The 11798-nt window shown below is 48.6% G+C and overlaps 1 protein-coding gene across 1 annotated transcript in view; it reads right to left on the bottom strand.

The window, feature by feature from the left end:
* Positions 1–10401: 10401 nt before the first annotated feature.
* The window catches only part of CUX1 (cut-like homeobox 1), a 347657-nt gene continuing 346260 nt past the window's right edge, over positions 10402–11798 (bottom strand). The window contains exon 25 of the mRNA XM_008594606.1: positions 10402–11789. Within this exon, the coding sequence (XP_008592828.1) occupies positions 11658–11789 (132 nt within the window). The 3' untranslated portion in view covers positions 10402–11657. The remainder of the gene's footprint in view (positions 11790–11798) is intronic.

The following is an 11798-nucleotide window of genomic DNA, read 5'->3' as shown; positions in this document are numbered from 1 at the left end:
AGGTACAGCCCCCTGTCCACGAGAGTGAGGACAGTGAGGGTCCTCTCTTCCAGCTGGTGGCAGCTGTAGCCACCCAAGGACCCAGAGACTTGAGCATTCCAGCCTGGGCCAGGGCTGCTGAGGACTCTCCCGCCCAGTCCGTGTGCCAGGCAGTCCCTCACGGGCCTCGCCAGCAGCGACACGAGGCCTGGCATCCGCCGGTCCTTTGGAGACCCCGAGGAGTGCCTGATTCGCAGCAGACTGAGTCAAAAGCAGGCTTATGAGTCAGGAGTTCCTCCTGCTCAAGCACAAGGTGGAAACAGCTTTGACTGGAGGGAGCTGCTCCAGCAACCAGAAGACGATGGAAATTACACTCTTGTCCACAACCGCAACCAGCATGCACTCAGCGCTGCTCCAGGCTGCTCCCAGGCATCATCCCTCAGCCCTCCCAGCGGCCCTGGGAGTCCGCATCCTTAGATCCCCTTAGTAGAGACGGAAACTGAAGCACAAGGCAGGTGAATTCATTCGTTCTTTCAGGGAAGTGTCCACTAAGACCTGCCCAAGGTCGCAGCTGCTAAGAGAAGGTGCTGGGCTTGCAGTGCAGTGCCACCTGGCCACAGAGATGGCCCTGGTGCCTCCCTGGACAACGCAGGGGGTCCTCAATCCTCACTCCTTGGATCCCCCACCACTGCCCCAAACAAAGAGTCTGATATTACTTGTCCACAAATATTGCTTGAGAAAAAAAAGAAGGCCCTTCCTATTGACATTCTGAGAGGCTGAGTCTTTTAGAAAAGGCAGAAATTTCAGAAATGCCTGTCCAAGACTAGGCACAGGCTGTCCCTGACTTCTACTAAGGCAGATCACTCCACACTGGGTGGGTCAGACTCAGATCAGTGGCCTGCTGGCCAGGAGCCCCTGTCAACAGCACACAGTTCTAAGGAGCCCCCGAGTTGCCAGGCTGGCTCCCCACACGTGGGCCCAGGCCTCTGCTACCTTACAGGAACCAATGTCGAGCAGAAGCAGAGACCAGCAAGCTGCGTGTCCCCAAAGTTGGTCTGCTAGGGCCATGGGGGAAGTAACAATGTGCCCCAAGGCAGCCCCTCGGAGGTCCTTTTCCGCACAAGCAGACAGCATCCCTGCAACGACTCACGGGCTCATTATGTTTTATCATCACACGAGTCACCCTGTCTTTCTCCAACTGGGTCCGCAGAGCCTGGAACGAGGCACATCGTTTCGTTCAGCCCCACTCCACTGTGGGGAGAAGGGCTGAGCGCGGGGAGGGGGAGCGAGCTGCCTGGAGTGGGGGCATTGCCCGCTGCAGTCAGGGCATGAAACCTGCTCCCTTTTCTGCCTGCGGAACTGGCAGTTTACAGAACCAGAGCCAGCCCCTCAAAACCATGTGCAGCTGCAGTTTTGCTTAATTAAATCATACTTAAAAGGAAAGCCCACATCATCCAGACGAGGCCAACGGGGGGCTGTTCTGAGTCTTCAAACGCTACCGCACCTAACAGCAAGCCCTGCTCCTGAGGAACTAGGATTCAGTTTGGTGACTAGGAAGTTCTAAATAGATGTGCTATTTATAGAAGAGGCCTAGACGCCCCAGACCCTGTCAGTTCACTGCAGTGGGGAGCTCACTCCAATTAGCATTTGACCTTTGCTTTGACTTTTTTTTTTTTTTTTTTTGCTTTTTTGGTTTTTTTTTACATTTTATATTTTAATTTAGTTAACAGATCTTTAAAAAGTAGGGGCATACCTTAAACTAGCAAACAGAAAAGTTAGCAGATTTAGACTCAAGTCTGTCAAATGGCAAACTGGCAGAGATCTTATGGTTTATGTGAATTTCTCCCATCTGAGGGGGCTGCTGGGGGCGACTCTAGAAAGGCCCTTGTCCCTGAGTGACTGGATGAGACGCGAGGCTGCCAGGGACACCCAGCACTGGTGCAACGCTCCATCCCATGCTCTGGGGTCTCCCACTGGAGGGACGATGGAATCCAGTTTGAATTGGAGAGAGGCTCACGCTCTGTATCACACGTGGGAGCTTCACATTCTGAAACTTCCCAACTAATGCACAACCAAATCATCCCCCACAGCCCCAACTAGCCACACACCAGAGTGGATGCCAATGTTTTTCCAACCTATCAGGTCTCAAGACGAGCAACATCCTCAGAGTTACAAGTGCACGGAGCAGCCTAGCAGCCGGCTCTGCAGAGCTCTCCCCCTCCAGCCCCAGCGGCGGCTGCAAAGAGGCCCCTTCCCAGAGCCCCGTCATTCCAGAAACCTGCAAGCTACCGTGCCCTCCTTCCTCATCCCACTCACTTGCCAGTGTTAACTGGTGCCCTTGGCTTGTACTTCACACCAGGAGTCAGAGACAAAGTGAGATTCCCCCGCAGAGCAGGCTGAGGCCAGGCCACTGGCCAGGTGTGGGCTGCTCAGCTGAGGCGGTGGCCCTGGTCACCCAAGCCCCATTTTCGGGGCTGCTTCCATCAGCCCAGTGCTGTAGTAAGCACTGCGGGCCACCATCCTCATGCAACGGAAAAGCGAGAGGGAAGCCTGTCGGTGCCCAAATCCCCAGGTCTGCTGACACCTGTCCCTAAGCTGCGGAAGCACTGGGTGGTGGAGGGACAGCTACCTCTAGAGTGGCAATTCTCGACATGCTGTTTGGACCCAGAATGAAAGTGTTTGCTGCTTTTCCTCAGGCCAGAGCACTTTAAATAAAAACAACCCACACATTCTTGTGTTTGTATAAAAGATATTTACTTCAATTATCACACCTAGGGTGCTAGTGAATAATAATAATACATGGTGTGAGTTTCATACAGTGATATTGCTTCTCCATATCATATAGGGACCGTTGTACAGTGCTGAGAACAAACATCGTATGGCTAACCGAGACAGAGGGGACGACGCCAAGGGGCCGACGGGTGCCTCCCCCACCCCTGTGCCAGCCAGATCAACTTTGACTCTTAATGTGGAAAACAAATAGCAAGAAATAAAATGGTATCAGAGATGAGTCACGGCAACACAACAGAGGTTTCTCAAAGCTATTCGTACAAAAATGACTTTTTTTTTTTTTTTTTGGTCAATTGGGTCTCCGTGAGAATTAAAAAAAAAAAAAATCTGTGATGATGTGTTAACAAACGAGCTCTAAAAACATCTAAGACTTAGTGCGTTACAGAAAATATAAAATACTGCTGACAGGTGAGACACCACGATGCACCGGGTAGCTGAGCTTACTGAGAGCGTCCGGAGAAGCCGCCACTCTGCGAGCGCGCCTTGTGCTGTTAGTAGTCAGGACAGGGACCGGCGCCCGCTCGCAGGACGAGTAGTTATTGCACGCGCAGAGAGCCAGGTCTCTCACTCAATGGAAAGGGATGTGGGGAAACCACCTTTTTTTTTTTCTTTCCACTTTTATAAACAAGCTATTCCCAAATGCTTTAAGAATTTTGAAGGGATTCTCACATCTCCAAAATATACAGCATTTTCTGAGGGGTCTCAGATGGAGGGACATGAGAGGCCCGTTTTCTCAAGGAAAGAGGCAGAAAACGGTTTGAGAGAGAGAGAAATGCATAGACTAATCAGAGAAAAACGAAAACCCTTTGGGGGGATGGGGGCAATTATTTCATTGGAGGGCTTTCTTTCAAAGAGACAAGAACAAAACCAGGACCCCCAACAATTTCAAAGAAGGGGAAAAGTCATGGCACAGAGGGAGGTGCTTTGCCAAGCGGGCATCGGGGGCAGGCTCCCTGGGAGTGGAGGCAGGGGTCCTGCCTAGGCCGGGGGTGAACTTCGTGCTGCTGGGCCCACCTCACCCTGGCACCCGATCTGCAAGCGAATGGGTGTCCTGTTGGCTGTGCTTCTAGCCACAGAAAGATTCCTCCTCATCTAACCTTTCTTCCACATGGAACCACATCAAAGGGGATGGAGCCCCCATGACCTCCTAGGTGTGAGTCCTCAAGCCACAGCTGGTACTAAGAAACACTGTTGCTTAGCAAGATGGTTTTGACCAACTTTGTATGCAAGGAAAACAACAAAAACCAACCCAAACACATCAACCCTGTGGGCCTGGCGAGAACCTTGTCTCTCACTTGAAGTGATGGTCTTGACCAGGCCACCGCACCCTCTCTGACCAGGGCTCACCCAAACTTCATGAACCCAGAAGTCTTACCAGAGGCTCTAGGAGGCTTTGGGGAACTGAATTTGGCTTCCCTAAGTTTCCTCTGCAGCTCCTCACGCAAGTGGTCTTCAACTCAGCACTTCCTGACATTGGATTTTTGTTCATAAACTCTCACTTAAAAAGTTAGACATATACAGACTACCAGTTTTTGAGTGGCTACTCTGGAGACAGGTGTCCAATTCTGCTGGAGAAGCCCCCTGTGCCCCCCAATCAATTCCCCAGACTCTTCAGATCTTGGGGTGGGGGGCGGGGGACAAGGCAGAGGACAGTAACCACTGGAGTGACAGGAAAAAAGCATTTATAACAACAACACGAAACAACAATACACTCCTGATAAGTACTTAAATGATTAACCTAATAATAAATAGAAGAGCATAGAAATAATTTTTTTTCCTCAAGGAAACACCCTTTTATCAGCATCCTCACACATACTGGCAGGTCAGTAGCAGTCAGTCCACCTCCACAAGACAAGGGTAAGTGCTGGAAGGGACGGCTGTGGTCTCAGACACTCAGGAAGGTTCTCAGCTGCGGAATCACACACACCCCCACGCGGCCACGCCAGGCCAGCTGTGCGGCCCGAGCTCGTGGGTCCTGCAGGCCCAGCTCCGTGGTCCAGCGAGAGGCAGGCTGAGAGCCTGGAGGGGATGGGGGAGGCCGGTTTTCCCTTCGGTTCATGAACAAACAGAACTACAGTGAACATACTCACCCACAACCTGAATCGTCCTGGTCTAAAGCTTACTTTGAGTTCATTTGGTGTGCAATACCCTATCTTTTCAAAATGGAGAAAAATGACTTCTATTGCACAGAGCTTTTACACAGTCATCTATTTAAGTGCTTTCTGTTTAAAGCAAACTACAAAAAAAAAAAAAAAAAGAAGAAAAAGAGGGGAAAAGGAATTATAAAACAAAAGCAGCCCCGTGCCACTTCCATGCATCTATCTTGCCAAACGGTGTCTTGTTTCACCAACGGAAGCCTCGGTGCTCCCATACATACAGACTGTGCTTCTGATTATTTTCCATAGAGATGTAGCCGTGACATTGGGATATAAGGCACCTTTCCTTTCTGATCACAGAAAGCTTGATACATAGCATACAGCATATTTTGTGGAAGAAATTAAAGCCTAAGCACTACAGAAATTACAGTAACGCAGACTATACTTCTTAACATTATTGAATAAACTAATGTGACCCACAAAAAGCAACTCAAAGGCATTTTACGAGTTTAGTAACAGGGGGATGGGGATGTGCACATTTCTGCATAGCCTAATGTCTTTCTCTCACCAGCCTTTTTTCAGGATTCATCGCCTACAATGCTCAACTTTGAAAGTTAGCATTTTGGAGCAGACTAGGCGCTTTGGAAATGTCTTGTTAAAGCTAAATGTCACTTCATCCAAAAATGAAAACTCGAGATGATGTCACTGACGGTGTGGACATGGTGTCTTTGGAGGGGGGTGGCGGTGGAAGGGCAGTGGTTGAGGCCTGGGCAGGAGGGGAAAGATCCTGGAAGAGGGGCAGACAGGAGGAAATCACATTTCCTTCTGCTCCTGACCAGACACAGGGAGCGCAGGCTGCTGGGGTCTCTGGGGTTGGGAAGACTGGGCCAGGGGCTCATTTTACGCTGTTTGCTGCTCCCTGCAACCCTTCCCCTTCCGTCCTGAGGGTTTTGGCCTTGGCTTTCAGCCCATCTTTTAAGGGTTTCACAGGCTGGATCTTTCTCGAACTTTAATTGGGAACTTGTTTTCCTTTTCCCCCCGTTAGTTTTCATCTACAAAAAGGCAAAGACTCAAAGAAATGGAAATAATATTGTCAAATCGAGCCATTCTCTTATCATGCAAATGTGCTGGTCACACCCGCATTCAAAACCCAGGAGGTGAACTGAACCTTGTTAGAGAGTTCCAGGCCCCAACTTGCCACTTAGGGCACGAGCCCTGCTCTGTTAGTCACAAAGGCCTCCCTAATGTTTGTTGTCAAGACTCAAATGAAACCACAGATGCATGGGGGGCTTCTAAATGTGAGCTTTTCCTGCTAAATGCCCAAGCACATGATGATGACACAAATCCTGAGGCCCCCACTTCCAAATTCTCCCCATCAGAACACTTTGGTCACCACAGCAGGTAGACCCACATCCAACCAGCCACACTGGGAGCTGGCTTTCTTTGGCACTGGATGGAAACTGGTATATTCTTTTGGGAAGAAAGGGCCATGAGACTGAAGACTGGGCATGTAGGCTGGAGAAGCCCATATATCCTTTCCCGTCCTGGGGATGTTTGACATTGGCACAGGAGAGCTCACAGTGAAGCCTTAATCCTGACCCCCAGTGCCTGAGACAACAGATACTGGACAGCTACAGAGTTCCTGGGGAAGCGTCCTCCTATGGAGATGTTGCGGGTTGGTCCAGGGCCAGGGAAATGGCTGTGATGGATCATAACAGCTGAGCGGGAATGAGCAGAAAGCAAAGGCAGACCAAAGACAAGGCCGTCTGAGGCCTGAGACCGCCCCCTGACGGCAAAGGAAACAGCTGCTGGAGCTCTAGGAGCAGGTGGAAGTCAAGAGAAAAATCCATGTGCCTTGCAGAGCACAGCTGTCTGTCCATGTTGTGCTTACTGAAGAATCGAGACAAAAGCCCGCCCACCAGCCCAGATGTCCTCGAGTCTGCCACGCTTGCGGCTTTTTCACTCCCACCTGGCCCACTTGCCTCAGTTGCGATGGGCGTGGTTCTGAGGAGTGACATCGGTGGAGAGCACAGGTTAGTGAGGTAGAAGGGGCAAATGTGAGTTTGAAGACGAGGGGGGACACCCAAGGAGGGATGGGGGCCTCCCTGCAGCGCAGCGGGAGCCAAGCCTCCATGCAGAAGTTACGCAGCCAGCGAGCAGCCCACCACGCTAGCCACGCTGCCACATTTCCCCTGCACAGCTGGCTTCCTGGCCTTAGCAAGGCGGGCCTGGGAATGACCAAGGGCAGACTTTTGTTTTTATTGGCCTATTGAGAGGCACCTGTCATAGTGCATTTAAGGCAAAGGCTGTCGTCCCTCAGCTCAAGATACAGTAGTTCACCATCACTTTACTTTGTGCTGATCTCAGAAGGACATGCGTATCTTCCCCCCAGCTCCTCTGATATTTTTCAGTGAGATTTTTCTAAAATCAGAGGAATGAAAAACATTGCATAGAATGTGAACAGAGTTCATCGATCACTCCTGTACAAAAGGACACGAGTTCAGAAGGAACAATGAAATCCAGTGCAACCTTAGTCGGGAAGGCACCTGCCTCTGACTGAGCTCATCTTGTGTCTCTCATCTCCATGTCAGCTGCATGATCTTAGGGCAGTCACCGACACCCACAGCTATCCCTGCGAGTTAGAGTACCACCTGCCTCTTGGTTGGTTTGCTTGTGAGCTGCACAACTGATGCAGGTAGGCGGGGTATGAGAACTGGCCATCTGGGCCTGGGGGATGGTGAGTGGGCGGGCCTCTCATGGCCAGAAAGAGCACAGAGGAATACTTAAATCCAGAGCTCTGTTGCACTCTGGGCCTGAACCACCAGCCAGCAGACCTAAACGTCCACATGGGGCAGGATGACTTTTAAATGGGGTGAAAACAAAGATGCCGACAGGAGGAAGCTGGGCAGGGAGGCATTTGTGCTTTGGAAGTTCAGGGAACTACCCCAGGGAGCCTGTGAACTGTTCTTTTTTGCCCCAACTACTTTCACAGGCAGAGTGTTGTGGTTTGATAGTAGTCCTATGAGCCACGATCCTGGCATTTCTTGATGACTTCTCCCAAGCCTGCATCCTGGGGCAGGTTGGCTAGAAGAATAATTGAGCAGAGCTAAATAGCTGTGATAATTCTATCTAAAGAAGAGAGGTCTGATGAACAGAAATCACAGACATCTTGACTGATCCAGAAGTTCAAAAGAGGAGTTGGAGTTCAACCTGGGAGCTAGGCGAGGACAGAGGACTCACTTTTCTGGGGTGGAAGTGAGTGGGCAAGGGTCCAGCACAGAGTCTACACACCTGCCACCTTGGATACCACAAAGGAACTTGGGCAGGAACCAAGGGTCAAGAGGCTAAATGCAAACACTGATTTTATGTTGAGCCTCCACTTAGCCAGCTAAGTAATGGCAGAAACCTTAAGTTATGAACACTGCCTCCAATTAACAAAAAGAAACCATTTAAAATGGTATAAAGGAGCTTGTAATTAAGTGTTAGTGTTTTATATGGAACCGTTTCTCCCAGGGGAGAGGTACAAATCAGCTTTTTAAACTGATAGAGCATAAAGAGGAGGAGGGTCGGCTGCCGTGGGAGCTACTGCTTGGAATGCCGGCCAGCTGAAGGTAAACTGCGCGGAGGGGATGCTGTTCAAGGCACTTGGATATTGCTTATCAAGATGAAAGAGCAACCCTTTGACTCAAGCTGAGGGGCCCCATGAGGAGAGGGATGCTCCCCCCTCCACAGGTTTTTATGTTATTTAGTGGCAGCTCTTAGAAGTATTACAGACAGTGACAACTTAACACAAAAGATCAAAAGGTTGGGATCTCAATAAAAAAATAAATAATAGAGAAAAAATACAAACACAGACCTGCAAGCAAAATTTAACCAACTGATTGTATCGAGCACCCAGATTATAAATCTGGCAAAAAAGACAGAATGGTAACCAACAACAACCTAGTTAAAAACTAAAAAAAAAAAAAAAAGACAATTGCTTGGAAGAGCCAAAGTGGCTGTTTTAGACTGTTACTATTTGCCTACTAGGATGGACAAATCTCTACTTTTCAACTTCCTTAGACTTAACACCTTTGTAAATAACAGTCATGCCTTTAAAACTAAAACACTAGCTTAATATTTCCTAACTCCCTGCTCTGCATTATAATGAAAATTAGGTACTTAGAGATTCACCACTCATGGTGACAAAAGTCCCTCAAGGTTTTTGAGGAGAGGACACCACAGTACTGTCAGTGGCTCTGCTGCTCACTGTCCTAAGGGTCACTGCTATGAACTCGCTCTTCTTAATGCACCTGCATCGAGCCAGATGTTAATCCATTTCCCCTTAAAGCTCCTCCATTTTGGATTCTTTTCTCACTGAACCAGATTTCAAGTTCAGAAATGATGCAACCATCAAAAGACAAACGGCCTGCCTCCCAGCCTCCTAGAGCCTTCTGAAAACTTCCTATTCATGAAAAGGCATTGTCTTTAGTGTCGTGACACAAATTTGTGAAAATTTGAACTAAGTGCTGCAGTTGCAGGTTAAAAGACTGTAAATGAAATACATAATTTCTAAAACATCATGCAAGAAATGTGGTTTCACATCTTACAGTCAAAGTCCTACAAGTTAATTAATAACAAGCACACTGAGGTGTGATAGCGGGAGCATACATTTAAAATTATTACTCCCTCCCACCCCCCCAAATCAAAAAAAGTAATATTAATTAAACTTAAGAAATAATGAATGCACCATTAAAATGTCATCCAAAGATGTTGACCTAAGACAAAGGTTCCAATGATACACAATACGGTCAAAAAGTTTTCAATCAGTAATATACAGTATGACAACTACATCTTGTAAATTATACCCAATACTGCCGGCAGTCTATCCCTCTAAAGAATATTTGCCCCTTTCATCCCTTCCTAACAATCAGATAATAAAATACAGCACCTATAAATAAGCAAAAAAAAAAAATATATATATATATATACCGAAATCATCTATTGTTAGTTTAAAGATATGGCAATAAAGGAGTCTAAATTAGCAAACTTGTAGAAGCCATAACTGATAAAACAGCTTATTGAAAAAAGGTGGCAGTAATGCACTCTATGTGTGCACAGGTACTTAAGAAAATACACAGACGTATAAAATTGCACACACGCACACACGCACACGCTCACCCACCTCTATTCTCACGCATATACACATAGACAACAGGAGGAATCAGAGACAAGTTAGACTTCTGATTTATACTTAGACTGCCCTAAACTGTGCATAAAAGAACTTTCCAAGAGGAGAAATGAATGAAGGGCAAATGGTCTGGTCTGGAAGTGAAGAGCATCAACGTTTTGGTGTGAATTTGGGCCATCTCTACGGGGGTGGGAGCGGAGCCCAGACTGCCACGTTCTCTCTTCTGCAGGGAAGGAAGCTTCCCACGAGTTCATCAGGGTCATCAGTGCTTGTGGGGGGAGTTCTCTCTTCTGCAGGGAAGGAAGCTTCCCACGAGTTCATCAGGGTCATCAGTGCTTGTGGTGGGAAGAAAGAGAAAGAGAGAGTGCGTGCGAGCCCTGCCCAGGCCCAGGGAGCCTCTTCCCCTGGCAGGGCTCAGTCCATCAGGCGCCCAGGAGAGTGGTGTGAGGTGAGGTGCCTTCTGTGCCAAGGAAAGACCTGTAGACTGCTGTCTACGTGGGCCGGGGACCATCTGGCCCCAGATCTGCCTGCTGTGACCTTGCCGGCCTACTCTTTCCTCCTTTCAATGCTCGCACACGTGCAGACGCATGAACACAGACGTAGACACCATAAATTAAACAAAATGAACGTGTACATGCTACAGTTCTAACTTGTCTCCTAAACCTCCGAGATATGAGGTCTGATCAGCGTGCTCTGCGGTTAGAGGTTAAAAAGCAGATTATAAAATACCTAGATTCGGATCTTTTCTTTTTGTCCTGATTTGGCCTAGAATGGAGTGTATTAAACAAACCCTGGTCAGCAAAAGCCCAGAGTCAGTTAAAGCTATGGATCAATGTGCACTACATGTCAGAATTCTATTCACTTACAAGAAAACACTACGCCAGCTACCACAAAATCAGATATTTTCCTGATGTGACTTTTCTTTTTGTTAAAAAATATGTGGAGTAAATGTGTTTTATTTTAATTCAAAGTTTCAAACGAGAAGATTCTTTTCTTGAAAATATTTAGGAATCCAAACTAGTGTGTTTAGAGTCGGTTTGACTGTGCAATCTCTTAGTGGCAACTGAACAGCTACAAAAACTTTCTTTTTAAATTTTTTTTTCTGAAAAATCTCCCCCCCCCCTTTTTCCTGGTTTAAGAAGATAATAGTGTATTATCGCTCTGAAGCCATTAGATGGCAGATAAAAAGCCCCCTTTTAATATGTGGGTTTGATTTTTTTTTTAAGCCCACACGAAAGAGGAGGGCGCAAGGCAAAGCTGTAAGAGTTATTCCAGAACCTGTGGAAACCACTTAGGGCAATAAAAAAAACACTTCAGGGTACAAAAAAGCTCGACTACACATTTCCGTTTTCTTCCTTGAAAACACGACATAGATTGGGCTTAATGCTCCTTTGTTTCTATATGCACCTTGGCCTATGGCGATTTTGCCCTGTGGCCCGCAGGGCGGTAAGTGCGCAACTCGGTCCGTGCGAGAGTCGGCGCCGCCCCTGGGCCGGCCCTGCCCGCGAGACTCCGCCCAGCCCCGCGAGACTCCGCCCGGCCCCTGGAGACTCCGGTGCGGAGCGGAGTGGGACGGAGCGGCACGGAGCTGCTCAGCCGGCCGGGGCGGGCGGGCGCCGCCCTCAGAACTCCCATTCGATGGGCTCCTCCCGGCTGGCGGCCTTCTCGAGGCGGTGGATTATGCTGTTCAAGTTCGCGGCCTTCTTCTTCCTCAAGGGGTTGTCCCGCGAGTCCCTGGCGCCCGCCGCCTCGGGGAGGCCGAC

This window comes from Galeopterus variegatus, unplaced genomic scaffold (genome assembly GCF_000696425.1).
Source record: "Galeopterus variegatus unplaced genomic scaffold, G_variegatus-3.0.2 Scaffold164, whole genome shotgun sequence".
Lineage (NCBI taxonomy): Eukaryota > Metazoa > Chordata > Mammalia > Dermoptera > Cynocephalidae > Galeopterus > Galeopterus variegatus.
The sequence above is the reverse complement of the archived record's forward strand: the minus strand, read 5'-3'. Positions and strand labels throughout refer to the sequence as shown.